General features: G+C 36.6%; 2 protein-coding genes across 2 annotated transcripts; both read left to right on the top strand.

The window, feature by feature from the left end:
• The first annotated feature begins 56 nt into the window (after nt 1-56).
• Nucleotides 57-8,381, top strand: LOC116305100 (polypeptide N-acetylgalactosaminyltransferase 11). The gene is made up of 9 exons (XM_089036421.1): nt 57-193; nt 732-1,526; nt 2,216-2,749; nt 3,283-3,400; nt 4,996-5,367; nt 5,666-5,701; nt 6,155-6,259; nt 6,541-6,681; nt 7,331-8,381. Exons 2-9 carry the CDS (start codon nt 1,174-1,176, stop codon nt 7,451-7,453), a joined length of 1,782 nt encoding a protein of 593 aa, XP_088892547.1. The 5' UTR covers nt 57-193; nt 732-1,173; the 3' UTR covers nt 7,454-8,381.
• A 1,763-nt stretch (nt 8,382-10,144) lies between these two features.
• On the top strand, nt 10,145-13,657 carry LOC116305099 (leucine-rich repeat-containing protein 45). Its single transcript, XM_031714935.2, has 3 exons — nt 10,145-10,860; nt 11,187-11,335; nt 12,153-13,657. Exons 1-3 carry the CDS (start codon nt 10,227-10,229, stop codon nt 13,302-13,304), a joined length of 1,935 nt encoding a protein of 644 aa, XP_031570795.1. The 5' UTR covers nt 10,145-10,226; the 3' UTR covers nt 13,305-13,657.
• Nucleotides 13,658-18,747: the final 5,090 nt, after the last annotated feature.

Genomic DNA, 18,747 nt, shown 5'->3' with positions numbered 1-18,747 from the left:
GGTTTTTCGTATTCGCTTCGCTGATTGGCTAATCACGCGAACCAATATATATTATGTTAGATTCCACACGCGCCAGATTGGATGGTGGCCTAAGTAGGTGCTTTTCTATCTTGGGGAAAATTTTTTTTGATCCGCACTTTTCTCTGCATTTCGAATTGGAAATTAAATCAAGCGATCACCAAAGGAAAGCAAGGTTTGTATTTGAGGCCTGTGTTATCCAAAAGCATTATCAGTGCTTTAAAATTAAATTAGTTCTTCATTTAAGTTTACAACAACAGAAACATGCTCACGTGAATATTTGCTGACTTCATTGATTTCTCTGGTTGTGGCCTAAAATTTTATTTGTAGGTTTCCAGCGTCACGTAATATCGTTAAAAAATGGCTTTAGGCACTTTCCATCTTACAGGCATGATTAAAGTTAAAATATACTAGCGATTCATAGTATTTTAGACGCTTCTTTTGATCGTCCCTTTCGGTACGGTAGAGAACGATTTAAAGTGCATTGAAGCTTCTTTTTTTCATGTTTACTATTATGGTTTATACACACGTTTTGCTCGTAATGTTCAAGTATTTTCTATTTGCACTCATGATCTAGCTCTTATTTTTGAATTTGTTATCTTAATAGTCCTGAAGGGACATATATAGGACGGCCAATGTGATTTTAGTACGTGGTTAGAATGCGTTTGTTTTGAAATGCAAATAAATCGTATTCCTTTTTACCTTTACAACAGATTAACATATAATCAAGAAGCCACTCATCGACTTGGTTTTCCCCATTGTTATATGTTGGACCTCGTAGACTGTAATAAACAAGCGCTCTTTCTGTTTTGATTTGAGATTTTCATCTCATGCAGTGCAAAGTCTGACCTTTCTTCGCAAAGGGGTGCAGCCATCATGCAGAGAAGCCAATCCAGTGCACACAGCATGTTTTGTCCTCGGATTTTCATGTACGTGTACCGTACATCTGCAGAATCAAAACACCAGTGAAGTCCTGATTATCACTTGAAAACTTCTTAAATCAAAGGATTATCGAGCTCATTAGCTTATGACTGAGAAATGTTTTCTTCTCTTCTTTGGAGCACGTTATGGTGTAGATGTACGTGTGGATAAACAAAATCAATACACATTCTGTTTATTATATTATATTTGTCATCTTAATAGCCTGCAGCTTCAATGCTACTGTATCTCCAAAAGCAGATTGCAATTATGAGAATGAAATTATGTCAACGCTATATTTGTCTCTGCTTGTTCTTGGTAATTTTCATTTGGACGATACTCAATCTTATGACGCTATTTTTCTCCGGAGACATGAAGTCTAAAGTCTTAAACGATTTCGATGATGAGAGCCACATTTCCGATTCTGTCGGAGGTTCCGACAATGATCAAGATGTTAATGAAGTGGGAATTGTTCTGAATAACGAGGATTCAAAGTTGATAGAGCATGGATATACGAAACATGCGTTCAATCTCTTGATTAGTAAACGGCTTGGATTGCACCGTCAAATCAAGGACACTAGGCACGAACGGTGAGTCTAATTATTGGATTGATCAAAGAGAGTTTTTCATGATATATAAATAAAGTACATAAAAATTCAATAGAGGAAATTTATAGTTACACAGTCTTGATAGGATTTGAACGGATTTTCATGCTGACCCAAGGGCACTAATTATGGTGTGCATATTTATTCAGAGAGGGTCTGCATAATTCAAAGTCATTGTTTCCTGCTGCATTACATTTACAACACTCCAAGGCGATGGTAATTTTCTTATTGGCATTTTAAAAGATGTTCTATTCAAAAACACCTTTTACTCTCACCTTAGCAGTTCACCTGTCCCTTAACTAGATTTCAACTTTGAAAGTAAATTAAGTATATATTTTCCTGGGAAAGGGAGAATATCCTCAGGTATCTTCAGAGGTACAGCTGTGAGTTTTGATTTTATAGTTTGTGATAGTGTGTGCATAAATATTATCCTTGACTTCTCTTTCCCTCCTAAAACTCAGTTGAGTCAAGTTTTTCCCCCCCATGTGCTCACTTTTCCTCCCTCTCTGCTTGACCAAGTCAGGTAAAAACTCGACTCAACTAAGTAAGGAGTGAAAAGAGGAACTGTTAACAGTCTACTCTATTGGGGTATGATATAATCTTTTTTGAAATATTTAAATTTTTCAACCTTATTTACAGCAGAATTGTGATTACTTTATTTTAATTTCCTACAGGTGTCAATTAAAAACATATTCACCAGATCTCCCATTCGCAAGCATCATTATTTGTTTTCACAATGAAGCTTGGACTGTCCTGCTTAGAACATTACACAGTGTGCTAGACAGAACATCAGAATACTTACAGGAAATAATTTTAGTCGATGATTTTAGTGATATTACATACTTGAAGCATGAGCTTGACAATTATATTTCAAATTACCCAAAAATTAGAATTATTAGAGCTAAAAAAAGAGAGGGACTCATACGTGGAAGAATGATTGGAGCGAATGCAGCTCTAGGACAAGTTTTGGTATTTTTAGATAGTCACTGTGAAGTAAATGTCAACTGGTTGCCACCTTTGCTGGAGCGTATCAAGTTGGACCGTCACACTGTTGTTTGTCCAGTAATTGATATTATAAGTGCCGATACATTTGAATATAAAGCATCTCCAGCAGTGAGAGGAGGATTTAACTGGGGCCTTCATTTTTCTTGGGACCAACTGTCACCAGCGTCATTCAAAAGCTCTGAAGACCATGTAAAGCCTATTAGGTAAGAGCATAAAAGCTATAGCAATTTTAATTTTCCTTTAAGCAAAATGTGTGTGTGTGCCTTAAGATGTGAATCACAGCAGAGAAATATGGAGATCCAGGATTTTCCATAAGGGGATATAGTCACTCCCCACCAATTCAAAAGGTCATCACTTCAAAAAAGCATTTTGCTTCGAATGGAAAAGAAGGGTTACAGGCACAGCACCCTGGATTCCCTGATTTCTCCCTTGCTGAGGGTTGCATTTGTCCCAAATAATAACTAATCCCTCATTAATAGATCCATCTGCAGACAGAGGTCATGCAGTTGGAAGGAGAAATTGACAAAGTCATGTTGTATTGATATATGACTCAATGGCTATTGTACGACATGAGTATAATAAGTAGTTGTAATAAGCAGTTGGTTAAGTTATTACTGCAATGTGTGAAGTGATTGTGCATGCGCCATGCAGTCTGTCATGGAACTGGCATGCTTTCTAAGAGAGAGCTTACTGTAGCTAATAATTAACTTACATGTGATTAACCTTTAAACTCTAGGTCTCCTACCATGGCTGGTGGTCTTTTTGCTATTGACAAAGAGTATTTTCACTATCTTGGTGACTATGATCCAGGCATGGAAATCTGGGGAGCAGAAAATTTAGAAATTTCATTCAGAGTAAGTTGCAGTTAAGGTGGCTGGACCCCCTCACGCTTGACCGCTACCTTCCACTTTTGGAACGCTAGTGCATAAACGTCTTTTATCCGATTGCAAATCTTTTTTGCACATAAGTCACATAAAGATTGAATTAATATTTGATGCAATTTTTAGTGAGATCGGACGTCATAACACGTGATTTTGATGAAATATTTGATTTCGTTTAGAAAATAAATTTAGCCTTGCAGAGCGTTCAACACTAAAATGCTTCGTACCACATAATTATATACTGGATGCCTCCATTTGTGGGGATTTTTGAAAAAATCTATCTAGCTAATAATAAGATATTTGAGATTATTTAAATATAGTGCATAATCTACTTCAAAACTAAACAATGGATTTCATACTTGCTTGGCTGCTTTCCGATTTACCCCCAAAGTTTGGTAACAAATGCAGTTGTTTTTTTTATTCAAACGTGGGAGGTTTGTCATGATGTACTTTGTCAGCGTGAGTGAATAGAATCGGCGAACATGCCTCAAATTAAAACTTCAAGAAAGAAGCGAGCCATGCATGGTGCGAAAGAATGTGGTGTTATGATCATTAGCAAACAATAGAATTCCCAGAGCATCAAATCGTTGGGAAACGATCAATGTTTTCTGTATTTCTCGTTCGCTTTAGATCGCTTTAAATGAGTTCAATAGTCTTGCAATTTTGTGTAATATTAGTTTAAGTTCTAATTTGTATCCTGACCTAATTTTGAACGAAATGATCAGCGAATTTTAGAATAATGGAAGATCTAGTAAGATTGACTAGAAAACTACGATGAAAAGTGCGCATTAAATGTTTACCCCATCTTCTGCACTATATGTTTTCACAAAATCGCATAAGTCGATTACCTTCAAAATGTTCCTTTTAAAACTAGATACAGAGTAAAACTAAATGAGCAATGACTTTTGTGAATATATAGCTCTGAAATATTAATTTCGGCCGTATGAAATCCATTGTTTAGTTTTGAAGTAGATTATGCACTATATTTAAATAATCTCAAATATCTTATTATTAGCTAGATAGATTTTTTCAAAAATCCCCACAAATGGAGGCATCCAGTACATAATTATGTGGTACAAAGCATTTTAGTGTTGAACGCTCTGCAAGGCTAAATTTATTTTCTAAATGAAATCAAATATTTCATCAAAATCACGTGTTATGACGTCCGATCTCACTAAAAATTGCATCAAATATTAATTCAATCTTTATGTGACTTATGTGCAAAAAAGATTTGCAATCGGATAAAAGACGTTTATGCACTAGCGTTCCAAAAGTGGAAGGTAGCGGTCAAGCGTGAGGGGGTCCAGCCACCTTAAGTTACCTGCATGTTATTGAAAATCATTAATTATTAGAGTTTTTGATTCTGCAATACCTTGGATACAAAATCTTAACGCTAGCAGAATGTCCATATATATACTAGGCAGGTTAATTTAGTAGTAATGAAAATAGAAGCGTCTATATGGACAGCTGGGTTGCTGTTCAAAGCAGTGCTTGACAAGTGCACTTACTACTACTGTACTTCAACTTTTTCTTAAGTTAATAATCCTGGTTGGTCTTTATTCTTAAAGATATGGATGTGTGGAGGGCAATTGGAAATAATTCCATGTTCTCGTGTTGGTCATATTTTTCGCCGTCGAAGACCATATGGTTCAGACTCAAAAGGAGACACAATGGCTCAAAACTCCATACGACTTGCCGAAGTGTGGTTGGATGAATACAAGAAGTACTTTTATGATGTCCGCAAAGATCTAATTGGAAAATCATTTGGTAACATAACAAGTAGATTAAACCTGAGGAAAAGACTTAATTGCAAGTCTTTCAAGTGGTATTTAGAAAATATCTACCCAGAGATGTTGTTTCCTAATAAAAGATCTGAAAAGATAGTCCATCTTCCACAAAGGAGGAATCCAGCTACTGTATGGAAAAGGAAAGGTAGAATTTAATTGACAAGAATTATTATTAATTCATCTGCAGATTAAAGGGACTGGTCATTTTTTATCAAGGGGAGAGGCTGTTGCAATATTAAATATGCTACGCTTGATTTTTGCTGACGCCCCCTCTCCTTTAAGCATGATTTTTGCTTAAACCCATGCATAAAAAATGCTGACCCACCCCCTATTTGCACCAGCCCCCCCCCCCCCCCCCCAAATAAATAATGACCAGTCCCAAATAATTGTCTATACTTCAGTCTATAAGAGTAGATCTTGGTTTTTTGAAGGGCAGGGATGAGTGATCCAGGTACTAAATTCTTATCACCTGTACTTGTCATATTATGTAAGTATGTCATCATTGGCATTATATTCAAGTATCAATAAAATAATATGTAAAATTTATTACTGTTCGCTTGTGCCACAAGCCTACAAATTAGTGCCAAACATTAGACATTTGTCTTGATCATATCATTTTAAAATTCTGTCTGAAACCAGAGGGAAGCAAGACCTCTTGGTCAAAGGGGGGGTAATGCACCACTTTCCCACCAACTACACACATACACATTTCATCATTTAGTGTCTCTTGCTATATCTACAGCTTTAGTCAAACTTTGCCCCCCCCCCCCCCCCCTCACTCCCAATGCAGCCTGTGGTACATGTTAATAATTGCTGTTTGTGTGTTCATGTACAGCTGTAGAGGTTGGGGCTAACTACACTAAATGGGGGGAGTTAAAGTTTGATGTTCTGTCATAGTATGCTTGAATACTGTTTGTAAATTGGATTTAACTGTTTTTAGTTGCAGTCAATTGGACGGCAAGGATACTGTTTGGACAGTCCTGGCCAGTCAAGTCAGAAAAGAGCACAGGTGGTGCTTCATAACTGTGATGAAATTAATTCTAAGGTACAGTATAACGTCTGTATAGTACAGTATAACTACTTAGTTGATGAATTCACTCAGTCATGGAATAAACAGAAATGAATCAATCTAGGTATGAATTTGCTTTCATTCCTAATGTTCTGCTCCAGCGATACATGTAGTTACTATTTTATTGTACAAAATAGCTGCAATTTAACAATAATTAAATTTGTGGTTTTGATTCACAGATATATGACTCACAGTACTGAGGCCCAAAACATAAATTTTTATATGTGTTTACTAAAAGCTTGTTATTCTGTACGTAGTATTGGTCATTTAATGAAGACAGAGAACTAAAACTTGATGGCTTGTTGTGTTTGGAGGCTTCCATTGTACGAGTTAAGAAAAGTATCAGGATTATGAAATGCCATGGCCAGGGAGGAGATCAGGAATGGAAGTATATGAAGGTAATATCAATAATATTAAAACCTTAGTTCATATATATACTGGCCCCTTGCTTTTCACCACAGGAAACCCAGAAAGGGCACAGTGGTTACAGGAGTCACAATACATAGTTTGTTTGTGAAATGTGATGATGGCTATCAAAAAAACTGTAAACTGGAATGAAGTGAGGCAATTTTGTCCAAAAATGCAAACAGTGACCATCACATCTAATCTTGGAATCAAAGATTTTTTAATCAAACTAAATGACAACAATAAAAGAATTGGTTTAGATTTTTTAATTTTAAAATGTTTAAGTTTTTTTTTTTCATGACAACAGTTTCCATGGAAATTATTAATTTATATAATAAATATATGTCTTAAAACTGAAGACAAAGGGAAAACTCAGACAAACAAACTTAAAATTTACTTTCAGCAGAAAAAATTCATGTTATTTTATTGCAGTAGATCATTGGTTGTCAATGATAAGGTTATTATTCTAACTTTAAGTCAAAAAACAAAATCAGTTCGTTTAACAATATGATAATGTTAAACTGAATGTAATGTTTGTCTGAGTCTTAAAGTTATTTTTAAAATCTGTTCGCCGTGCCATTGAATAACGACTGATAATTAATTAATATCTCAGACTGTTTTATTGTTTTATTCGTTTTTTAGAACAAGAATCTTCTTTATCATGCATCAACTGGTTTGTGCCTGACTCTAGGTGATGGATTTAATATTGAAATGGGAATTTGTAAAAAGAATGAAGAAAAGCAAAAATGGAAATTTGTTTATTAAAGCAACATACAGTAAGGATAGAGGCAACTTAAAATTCATCTATCAATAATCATTATCGGAAAAATGTTTTCTAGAAAATATCCCCTTTTCTAATGCAGAATCTTTCACACGAAATCATTTTCTTTTAAATAAATATTTTTGAAAAATTTGAAAGAGTTTTTAAAAGATAAGTTGGACAGCAATAATGGCCAGCCCTATATATATAAATTATACACATATTTATCATATGACCTGTATATGCCCGGGCGCACATGCTCTTAAAAATGATATTAGCAGGGCCATACGGCTTTGAGCAAGCAGGGCCGTATGAATCCATACGGCCCTGCTCAAAACCTGCAACTGTATTGACATAATTTGACATAACTTTTAAAATATCTTTTTTATTTAGGGTCATATAATAAAATGCTTATCGACTAAGTTAGGTCGGGCAGTACAGGAAAATATTTGGCTCTCGGTTATTTGTACAGACCTTGCTGTGCTCAGTCCATACAGCATCACCTCAAGCCAAATATTTTCCTGTATGGCCCTCCCACTCAGTCAAGAAATACATAGTATGCAATGCCAGTCTACAATCTTTGAAAAAAAAGTTTAGTTGCAAAAATGGAAAATTTGAAAGTAAACTCTTTTTTCTGATCAATCAAATATCTTGTGATGTGAATCTTGTGTGATATAGGTCTATTATATAAGCATGACATTATGTCCTCTTTGTCATATATAGGTTGTGTAGCAGCTCAAAACAGATGGTGATGGGGAGGGGGTCAAGGTTTCTTACAGCCCCCAACCCCCCATCCATTTTTGGCTACTACACAGGCTATAGCCGTTTGTGCACAATGATCCACACAGAATATTCATATCAAGATTTATAAATATAATCTGCTCTGGCTGTAAGGATTGCATTCTTGAGGTAAATAAATGTACATTCACTTTTGCTCGCTGCATTATATACACATAATGTCCAAATTCAAATCAAATTTCATAAAGAAAATAAAAAAAGAAGATACCTTTAAACCCAAATACCTGATGTTGCAATAATTTTGCTTTGTGCTTTGGAATTCAAAACTACAAATATAAAATGCAGATTGAAATGTCCTATACTCATAATGGAACTTAAAATGAAAGCCTGCTATATGTTATACTGAGAACGTGCTTTGAGAGTGAAAAATGATAAGACTGTTCTGTTACCTATCCCATATTATATTAGTATTCTGGAGCTAGAGACTCCCTAAAAGTGTGCGTGTTGGAGTTGGGGGATGGCGATTGAAAACTTCATGGTAAGAAAACAGATTTGAAAACTCTATTGGTTAAAAAACAGAAAAATCTTTCATCCCAGTACTTATTCCCTATCCTATAACCCAACCAAGGCACTGGGATTTTACTAGAGGAGGGATAATAGCAGATACTAGAATTATACTCATTGCCTCAGGGGCGGCAGAACACCCTAAAAAGTGTGGGGGGCTAAGATTGGAAAACATATGAGACCAGTATGGGAAAAAGTGGGGGGGGAGGGCTAAGATTGGAAAATATAAGAGACTAGTATGGGAAATGGGAAAAGTGGGGGCTGTAGCCCCCCTGCCCCACCCCCTCCACAGCCCCTGTGCCTTCAAACAATATCATTGTGTCTTTTGGGTCAGTCTTTATATATTTGCTATAAAATACCCGAATGTCATGCCTTGACTTGGAAAAATCATTTGAAGGCAATAGAATGTAACTAATATTTGCTATTGGTATATGGTTGCATTGTGTCAAAGAAAAAGGGGAGGGGTTGGTAACATCTCTGATATGTGGCATGATTTTACTAGCTGGCACTCCCTCCCCACAAATGCAGTGACCGGTAATATACCCCAACCCTAACAAATGCAAGCCTGTTGTAGTGTATGTATACTTAGCTACTTACCAGCCTTCTAGATACACAGCCATCCTTAGTTGTCTATTTCAGGGGCCACGGAGCACCCTAAAAAGTGGGTTTTACAAACATTAGCACTGTGATGTTAATTTGCCAACCATTATCAAAATAGTTTTTGCTTAGTTGCTTTGTTTCATCAGTAAATCAGATTTCTGGTTGGCACACTAATGACTAGCTTATATCACAGCAATTAGATATAGCCCTATGGGTCATCACTATTAAATCATGACGGCCCATGTCTTAGCTTCTCATGCCCCAATAAAAAAACTGGTTTGAAAAATGTCTTTATACTAAACCTTTCTTGAGATGTCTGTCAAAACGTTTTAGCCAGATCAGATATTTCAAATGCAAAAGAGTTGAACAACAAATTCAAAACCAAATTCAATGATTCAAAACCTTTCCAAAAAAAATATTTTTTACTGACCTCCACTGGATTTGCTTTCTAATCTGAAGTCTTCCCACTCATACCGACACTTCTACCAGTAATTTGGTCACAGTTACCAAATATGATGTCTCTAACTGTAATGGTCACCCTGTGTCTAACTGTAAAAAATATGTGCATCAAATGCATAAGTAACCATTTCTACCTTTCGTAGTATCTTCCTTTCCGAGATATCCACAAAATCAAGTTCTTTTCTTGATATTTTGGCGTGTAAAACTTCCGCGAACGTGGAAACTAAACGGGAAATTTTCTCACTATATATTCAAGAGTTGGTCACCCTGTGTCTAACCGAGCCCTCTGTCCAGTGCAAGCTCTGGCCAGCTGTGTATCCCCACTCAGCGTCCAACACGTTTGTTGTCTATCTTTTTGTTGTTTTTTTGCCAACTTTTTTTTTTGTTTGTTTTCCTTCCTGAAGTATCCGCAAAGACATGGAATCCTTTCATAAAAGGTACTTGAGAATGTGCCGGGAACATCAAGTATTCCCTCTAGAGTGCGTAATGAGCCAAGTTTCCAGAGAATACGGCGAGGGAAGCAGAACTTTGGACTTGTCTTCGTATAATCTGACTCCTGAAGATTGTCACGCTCTTGCATCGTCTCTTACTGACGACTTGTTCTTCAAAGAAATAAGCTTTGCAGATTGTTTACTCAGTGAAGAGTCCTGCAAACTTATTCTTCTAGGTCTGACGCAAAACAAGTGTTTGACAAGTTTGAATTTGAAGGGGAATAATATCCGTAGTGGAGGAGCCGAAGTGCTAGGACAGTTTTTGAAAAGAAATACCAGTGTTCATAGTCTTCAGTTGGAGTGGAATTCTCTTGGTTTATGGGACAGTGGAATAGCAGCTATAGCAGAGGGTCTTGCTTTAAACCAAGTGCTGTTGATTCTTGATTTGAGAAATAATCAGATCACTCATGAAGGAGCTGCTCTTTTGTCGGCTGCCTTGAAGAGAAATCGCACGTTGAAAGGCATTGATCTGCGCTGGAATAATATCGGTATCCTGGGAGGAAGAGAGCTTCTTTCTGCTTTCAAATACAACAAAACCCTCACATGCATTGAATTAACAGGTTTGTCAGCTTTCTTTGCTTTTTCTCCCACAGCAAAAATCAACATTCCTGCTAAATCCTATTTATTTACTTCTCTTTCAGTATATTTCAATGTACTATTTTGTATTGTAATGATACCGCATGAATCCAGGAAAATCCTGAATCTGAGCATGTATAGAAACCCGTAAAACTTTCATTATTGGATAATTATATTTAATTTCACTTGATAGTCTGGTTTTGTTAATGGAAGACTGTAATGCATGTTATGCTGTTTCTCGATAGCTGATGGTTAATGTGCATTATTAATGTATGGTGTCACAAATTATTCTCTTTGTCATCAATTGTAGGTAATAACATACCGCAAGACATATTGAAAGCTGTCTCCGTGGCAACCAAGCAGAATGCTGATCGAGAAATTCTAGATGAAGAACACAGAAACAGAACAGAAATGATGGCTAAGGAATTGGAAAAAGCTGAAAATCTTAAGATGAAAGAGGTAGATTCTTAAAAATATAATCATAATAATCACAATCTGAATTTTTTGTGTTTGAATAGCAAACAGCAAATAAAAAACTTTTTTTTCTTATGCTTCTTTTATGGTTACCATGGTAACTCATAGATGTCTGGGTTTTTGGTTGGAATTTAGTTTAAAAAAGTTGTCAACTGAGTTAAATTTTTGATGAAAAGAAAGGTCACCATGGTTTCTGTCATTGCAACAGTTTATAAACATTCCATAAGTTATATTACTAGACAGGGACCATGGAGCACCCCCACCCCCCAATAATTTTGCCACCATATTTTAAATAACTTGTTTGCTATTTAAATATCAATAGCCAATGCAATAAATATGTTGTAAATACCCCTCAAAACACTACGAATTACATTTCCAAGGATCTCAGTTTTCATAAACATTTTGGGCAGGGCCTGCACTCGAACCCCTAGATGTACCTAGATTTGGAGGTTGTTAGCCCCCCCTCCCCAATTAAAATTATGCTCCACGGTCGCTGCTAAAAAGTACTTCCCATGTACTAGGTTGATCTCAGTTTCTATGTTCTATAATTATTGTTTATGAACCCAACAATGATTTGTAATTTGAGTGCATGATGGACTCAAGGGACAGAAGCTAATCAACATAACTGGAAACAGCATAGCAAGCGAATCAAAACAAAATCAGAATTTATTAAATAACCATTCTTTTGAATGTGAATTCATGACAAAATGTGCAAAATATTCACTCTATTGAGTTTTATCATTGTAATAATTTTATAATTGTTTAATAGATAACATAATCTAATATTAAATTACTTTTTTAGGTGCTTTCACTAAAAGATGAGATTGATAAAGAACGCACCGAGCATGAGCTTTACTGCAGCACTACTCAGAAAAAGATTGATCAACTAAAGAGTACTTTAGATGAGAGAAAAAATGCCTTTGATTCTCTCTCTGCCAAACTGACAGCAACAGAAGCTAAGCTTTCACTTGCTCATCAAAAATGCAAAGATCTTGACCACCTGTGTGAAAATCTTAAAAAGGAGCTTCATAATGAGCGTGAGGAGAGAACCAATTCAGAGCTGCAACACCACAAAGAATTAAACAAAGTGCTGGAGAAAAATATAGAATTGGAGGCCAAAGTAAATCAGTTGGAAAGGAAAAACAAATCCTTACAAATGAACACCAATGATTTGGAAAGAGAGATAGATAAACTGAGTGCAGATTTTTCGCTCAAAAGTAAAGAGAGTGACCATTATTTTCAAAATGAATTGAGGAGTACGAAAGAAAGGCTAGAGAAGGAATTGAACGGAATTCATCAAAAAATGTCAGAGAGCAGCCAGAGCACAAGGGAAAAGATCCAAAAAATTGAAGAACATCGAAACTCTTTAGAGAGAGAAGTGAGTAGCTTGAAGTCTGAGATTGTTTCAATTAAGCTTCAAGGAGATGAAGAATTAATGAATGTAAAAAATCAACTGAAGCAAGATGAGATTATAAGATCAAAGCAATATGAAGAACGAATTAATCTAATACAAGCGTCTAGAGATGAGCTTCAGACTCAGTGTACTAAACAGCTTGCACAAATCTCGGATCTTCAGTCACAAGTTATTAATAGTACAAGAGAATGCGAATCACAAAAAAGGCAACTAGACTCATTAAAGCAACAGATGGAACAGAAAGACTTTGAGCATAATAAAGAAGCAACCAGATTGAAGCTAGAACTAGAAGCAGAGAGAAAGAATGCTGGGGAGCTAAGAGATAAAATGTCAAAGTTAGAAGACAGATTGACAGAAGAAACAACAAGGCATAGAGAATCATTAGCAGCAAAAGAAAGCGAGATCAAATTTCTTAATGATCAACTGAAAAACAAGGATGGTGAACTGAAAAGACATCATGATGAAGAACTAAAAAGAGCAGAAATGCTGGAAAAAGCTATCTACAGCTTTGTCTCAAGCACAAGAACTTCAGGACACTAAAAGTTCCTACATATAATCCTTGAAGGATTCCTCTTAGTGACATATGCTTAGAAGTGCAATATTTTCATAAAGCTGAAGATTTTTTTAAAAAAGCAAATTTCACAAGTCATGGTGAAATAACTGTTTTCAAATAACATGAAACAAAAATTCATTAGGGATAATAAAATATACTCCTATTCCAAAAAGTTTTGTCCAGGCCAAAAGCTAAGAGCTGACAACCAAAATGAATGCGGGATTCACATAGAGCTGGTTGTTCTTTGGCTTCTACATTTTAATTAAAAACATTTATAAATATTTTATTAACCTTCAAGAAAAGATAAATAATTTTAAAGTAAACTTCTATCAAGTTATAATGGCTTTTTAGTTTTGATGACACACATACGTATATTTATAAATGTTTTCGTTTTGGACCTAAAAGTAGTTTTTTTTACGCACGCTATTTTGACGTCACTCTTAAAATCTTTCCAGTGATGAGTTTCCTATTATGACGTCACTATAAACATGACGTCATTAACACTCCAATTATGACGTCACTAAACATGCATGACGTCTTAAGCACGTTGATCGCAATTGGATCAAGATGGTAAAAAATCTGATGGTTTATGGAGTGGTAGTTTTAATCTTTCTAAGCCAATGTTCATATTACGGTAAGTGTGTATGTCACTCATGAGAAGGATCATTTTAGCTTCTTTACTTCATGAAGGAATCAAGACACGGGATGAAAATCGAGTTGAAAACGTTTTGTAAATTTTTCAGCGAAAGAACAAAAATTGTTTTAATTTATTTTTGAAACAAAATTTTCTTAACAGCATTTCAGGGCTCCTTCACACTAAGTCCATTTTATATCGATCTAGTTGGGATAGATCCGAGATCGATCCGAGCTCACTTTTCGAAAGCGTTCACACTACCAAAAAAAATCCAAAAGCAAAACCCTAAGATCATGTTTCCATATATCAGATAAACTTTGACAATAGATCAAATTTATTAATATGCACTTTCCGTTTACTTTTACTAAACGCATCCCACATGGAAAGGAGTGAGTGTGCGTTCAAAGCCATCAGAGTCACAATCGAGATTTTTAAGTTTATGCTAATCATAACAAGGGGTTAATCATCTTTTGCAAGTAAGCTCACGATTGCCGATAGTTGGTGAAGTTTTTCTTTACAAGTCGGTGTAAGAATTCAAGTCCAAGATCTGAGATTCACAGTTCAAGATTCAAGGCTCAAGATTCTCAAGTCTCAAGAATCAAGATTTCTGAAGTCAAGAGCTGGAGTTGTATCCTCCTCCCCCTGTTGGATTATTCCCTAGGTTTGTCCTACTTCGACAACCTAGGAATATTTCCTTCAAGGGCACTGATTATTAATATTTTTGGTATATTATTTTTTGGTCAAATATGTTCTCTGTACATAGGCCAAATACATTAGAATTAGGGCTTCCACGTCAATTACAGAGGCTTAGACAGCCGGTCACTAGGGATGAAATTATTGCGGCCATTGGAAAAGTTCTTGGAAATGAATTGCGTACTGCCATAAAATGTGTTCAGGTGTCTAATACAGGTTATTCTTGTAGAGTAACGTTTAAGGAGGAATCTCATAGACAAAGGGAACAGTTATTTACGAAAGGAATCTATATTGGGGGCTGTTTTTGCTTTTTCAATGGGGTTGAATCACCTCAACAAGTTGTGACGGTTTCAAACCTCCCTTGTGAGGTGGAGGATGACGACATCAAGGAATACTTTGAAAAATATGGGAGCGTAAATCAAGTGGTGAGAAATTTAGACAAATTTGGCTTTGAAACTGGAGATAGACGGCTTTTTGTGACATTAAATGAGCATATTCCTACGAGTGTTCTTTTGGACCCGTTTATTGCTCATATTAGATACCGTAGTCAGCCATTATGTTGTTTCTCATGCAACTGGTGGGGACATTCAAATACAAGATGTCCCCTAAAAGGTGTCTGCAACCGCTGTGGTGCGCAAGGTCACCATTCTTATGCTTGCTCGAAGGATCTTATTGAACCCCCTCGTTACGCTATAGATCGTCCTGAAGGACAGGACTTTCCGCAACATCCTGCTCTTTCTCTCCCAGAGGAGTCTCAAGAGTTGACAGAAAATATATCTCAGTCAGGTGTGATCGCTGAAGTTGTACAGGAACCTACAGATTTGCGTTCTTCTTTGCAAAAGGATTCCTCCTCAGAAGTTATTTCTTCGCAACCGCTTTTTCCTAATCCTTCTTCTCAGGATTCTCTTCAAAATGTTGAAGTACTATCTCTGTCGTGTGATTCTAACTCTTCAATTTCCTTGGGAACATCTTTGTCCTCTCCTTCATTTAGTCATATGGTCAAACAAAACCCGACGAAGGAAAAACCTGCTGAAGGGATGGACATTTGCTTTACTAATTTACGTAACCTCAAAAGATCTGTGGATCCAAAGGAGGTTATTACTCAACGTTCTAAAAAGAAACCCTAATTTTTCTTGCGTATTTATATAGTTATCTATATTTCTAATCATATATTGAAGGATTTGTATTGAAGTATGAATTGTTTACGTAATGTCATGTGTTATATGAATAATGTTACAAATAATGTTATGATTATTGAAAATGTTGAAATTGATGGTTTATTAATAAGCAGTTATTCAGAATATTGAAACTATCATAAATACTTGTTGATTTTTGTTTAAAATGAGGGCTCTCACTATAAACATGTGACAGAGTCAAAAGACACTATTTTGGACAGTAATTATTTAGTCATAAATCTATATTTTTAATTAGGAATGCCTCGTGTACACATAGGAATGTAATTCTTTAGTTAACTGTTTGCGTGGAAAATGCGTAAGCAAGAAATAATTTCCGTACGTAATTACATTACAGTGAGTCATGCCTAGGTTTGGCGCTTGTTTACGTAAGTTCGTGTTTGGGACATCCTGTTTGCGCCTAGGGCGTGCAACATTGCATAGGATGTGTAAGGTCTTAAGAATGCAGGTTTTTCCATAAAAATAGGCCCAAACTAAGCTTAAATCAGTGTAGTAAAAGTTCTTGAAGACGTTGCACATATCAAGACAAGGAATTCTCTACGATGTAAAGAGATATCCTGTAATCTCGTTCCCGTTTTTTTTCATGTATTGTAAAGTTGTGTGAATTTTTCAATAAATTCTTTTGTCAAAACCACTTGCAATCTGATTCATGGCTGAGCGCCTTGCCGCCGGTTACAAACATAAATGGTCTGCGAGAGTATGTGAAAAGAACAACATTTATTTTTTGGCTGTCTTCCTTATCTCGCCCGCCTGATATTGTGAGCATCCAAGAAACTCACTGTATTTCACAACAAGAACTCAATAATTGGTTTGATAATTCTCCTTATCTAGCTTTTGGAGATTTCAACACAAAGCATTCTGGTGGTACTGCAATTTTGTTAAAGCGTGCCTCTCCCTTTTCTGTACTTAAACAGTACTCGGGTATCAATGGCCGCTTCACTTATTTAGATGTCCAATATGACTCTTGCAAAGTTTCTATCGTCTCCCTGTATGTTCCCAATCACAATCCTGAAAGAGATGGTTTTTTGACACAAGTAAATGATAGGCTTGATCCTACGTCTGACATTCTCCTCTTAGGAGATTTCAATACGGTTCTTACACCTATTCTGGATCGTCGATCCTTTAATTCTGTACTACCTGCTAGTTATGACAGTGTTACTGTCCTTCCCATCTTATTCCATGAAAATCGCTTGATTGACATTTGGAGGCACTGTCATCCTAGAACCCAAGAATTTACTTATATCAGTACTAATGGCATGGCTGCGTCCCGCATTGATATGATCGGACTTCCATTGCGTTTTGTTCCTCATGTTTCTGAGTGCAGTATTTTACCTTGTCCGCATTCTGATCACTCTGCTGTTTTCCTTGATTTCATATTGCCTGAAGTTCCACCCAGAGGCCCTTATTTTTGGAAACTCAATGTTAGTATTTTGGATAATGATGCATACGTGGAGCTCGTAAGGGACTTATGGAAGTCCTGGCAACCTCAGAAAGAGTCATGTACGTCATTGCTTGTTTGGTGGGATATAGGTAAAAGAAAGATCCAACAAGCCACCACTAGGTTTTGTTCCAAGTTATCTTTCAAACGACGGGCATCCAGGCATTCCTTGGAAGCTCAAGCAAGATCATTAAAAGTTCTGGTAGATGGGGGAGATCTCTCTGTTCTAAATCAATACCATAGTGTACTCAATGAATTAGAATTGTTTGATCGAGAGGCAGCCAAGGCGGCAGAAATAAGAGCTCGTACCAAATGGACTGAAGAGGGTGAGAGATCCACTTCCTTTTTCTTCCGTATGGGAAAGAAGAATAGGGCCAACAAAATGATTGATCTTATTCTAGATAGCAATGATCAATACGTTTCTGATCCTGAGAATTTGAGGCAGGCTTGGTTCTCTTTTTACAAGGGTTTATTCACTTCACAAGAAACTGATGAAACCATTGCAGATGATTTTATTTCTAACTTGGAACGTAGAATTCCTTTAGAAGTGAAAGATGTGTGTGAGGGTCCTTTGACCATGAAGGAATGTCTTGAGGCTCTTGAGGGGATGCCGTCAGGTAAAACGCCTGGTTTTGATGGTCTTCCCAAAGAATTTTATCTAAAGTTTTGGGATCTCATTGGAAAGGACCTGGTAGCTGTACTTAATTATGCCTTTAGGTGTGGTGTACTATCAGTTTCTCAGAGGAGAGGGATTATAACGCTCTCATATAAAAAGGGAGATAGATTTTTGATGAAAAACTGGCGTCCCATCGTCATGGCGTCGCCTCTGTGGTTAAAGCAAAGGTTGTGAAACGACTTAATATCCATCTGCTCTGTTACTCTAAACGTTCGGTTAGTCGAAAATCAAGGCGTTTTTTCAACAGATCCTGGAATGTTTTGGGAAAGTTTTCTCCGGATATTACTGTTATAACCTGGTCAGCCTAAAAGTAGTTTTCTTTGTCTTCTTTTCACTTGTACTTGTGTAACGTTTATGCAAGGGAAAACGTTGTGTTCGTTTGAATATACCTATGAAGTGTTTTGATGAGTATAATCCTAGGTAGACCAGGATGATACTCTATATGTAAATGATGTTTTGATTATCTTTTGGTATTAGTGTTTATTGTAGTAATCTGTAGTGTGTAGGTCTACATGGGGGGCGGGGCTCATTACTCCGGCGTGTCTCTGGCGTCCATGTAGGACCCCCCCCCCTTGCTAAAGACCACCATGCTGTCCCTTTTGCACATCTTGGGACACTGGTGCGAAGCTAAAACAAAAAGGGGTTAATCATTTACGGTCTAGGGGCCGACTAACCTCTCCCTTAGGCTTCGGCCGAGCTTCCTGATCAGTCTGTAAATCTTCGGATAGCGGTGTCGGGGCCGAAATCTCCGGCGTAGCCGTAAATGCTTCGCGCTGCCATACGACGGTTCAGCACT

This window comes from Actinia tenebrosa, unplaced genomic scaffold (genome assembly GCF_029948245.1).
Source record: "Actinia tenebrosa isolate PJP-AT-01 unplaced genomic scaffold, QUT_ActTen_1.0 PGA_scaffold4__44_contigs__length_22323623, whole genome shotgun sequence".
Taxonomy (NCBI): domain Eukaryota; kingdom Metazoa; phylum Cnidaria; class Anthozoa; order Actiniaria; family Actiniidae; genus Actinia; species Actinia tenebrosa.
The sequence above is the reverse complement of the archived record's forward strand: the minus strand, read 5'-3'. Positions and strand labels throughout refer to the sequence as shown.

Coding starts and splice junctions, on each gene's coding strand:
- LOC116305100 (XM_089036421.1), top strand. CDS start 1,174: ATGCTACTGTATCTCCAAAAGCAGATTGCAATTATGAGAATGAAATTA. Junction 3,401..4,995: donor ATTTAGAAATTTCATTCAGA/GTAAGTTGCAGT, acceptor TTATTCTTAAAG/ATATGGATGTGTGGAGGGCA. Junction 6,260..6,540: donor GTGATGAAATTAATTCTAAG/GTACAGTATAAC, acceptor TTCTGTACGTAG/TATTGGTCATTTAATGAAGA.
- LOC116305099 (XM_031714935.2), top strand. CDS start 10,227: ATGGAATCCTTTCATAAAAGGTACTTGAGAATGTGCCGGGAACATCAA. Junction 10,861..11,186: donor CACATGCATTGAATTAACAG/GTTTGTCAGCTT, acceptor CATCAATTGTAG/GTAATAACATACCGCAAGAC. Junction 11,336..12,152: donor AAAATCTTAAGATGAAAGAG/GTAGATTCTTAA, acceptor TTACTTTTTTAG/GTGCTTTCACTAAAAGATGA.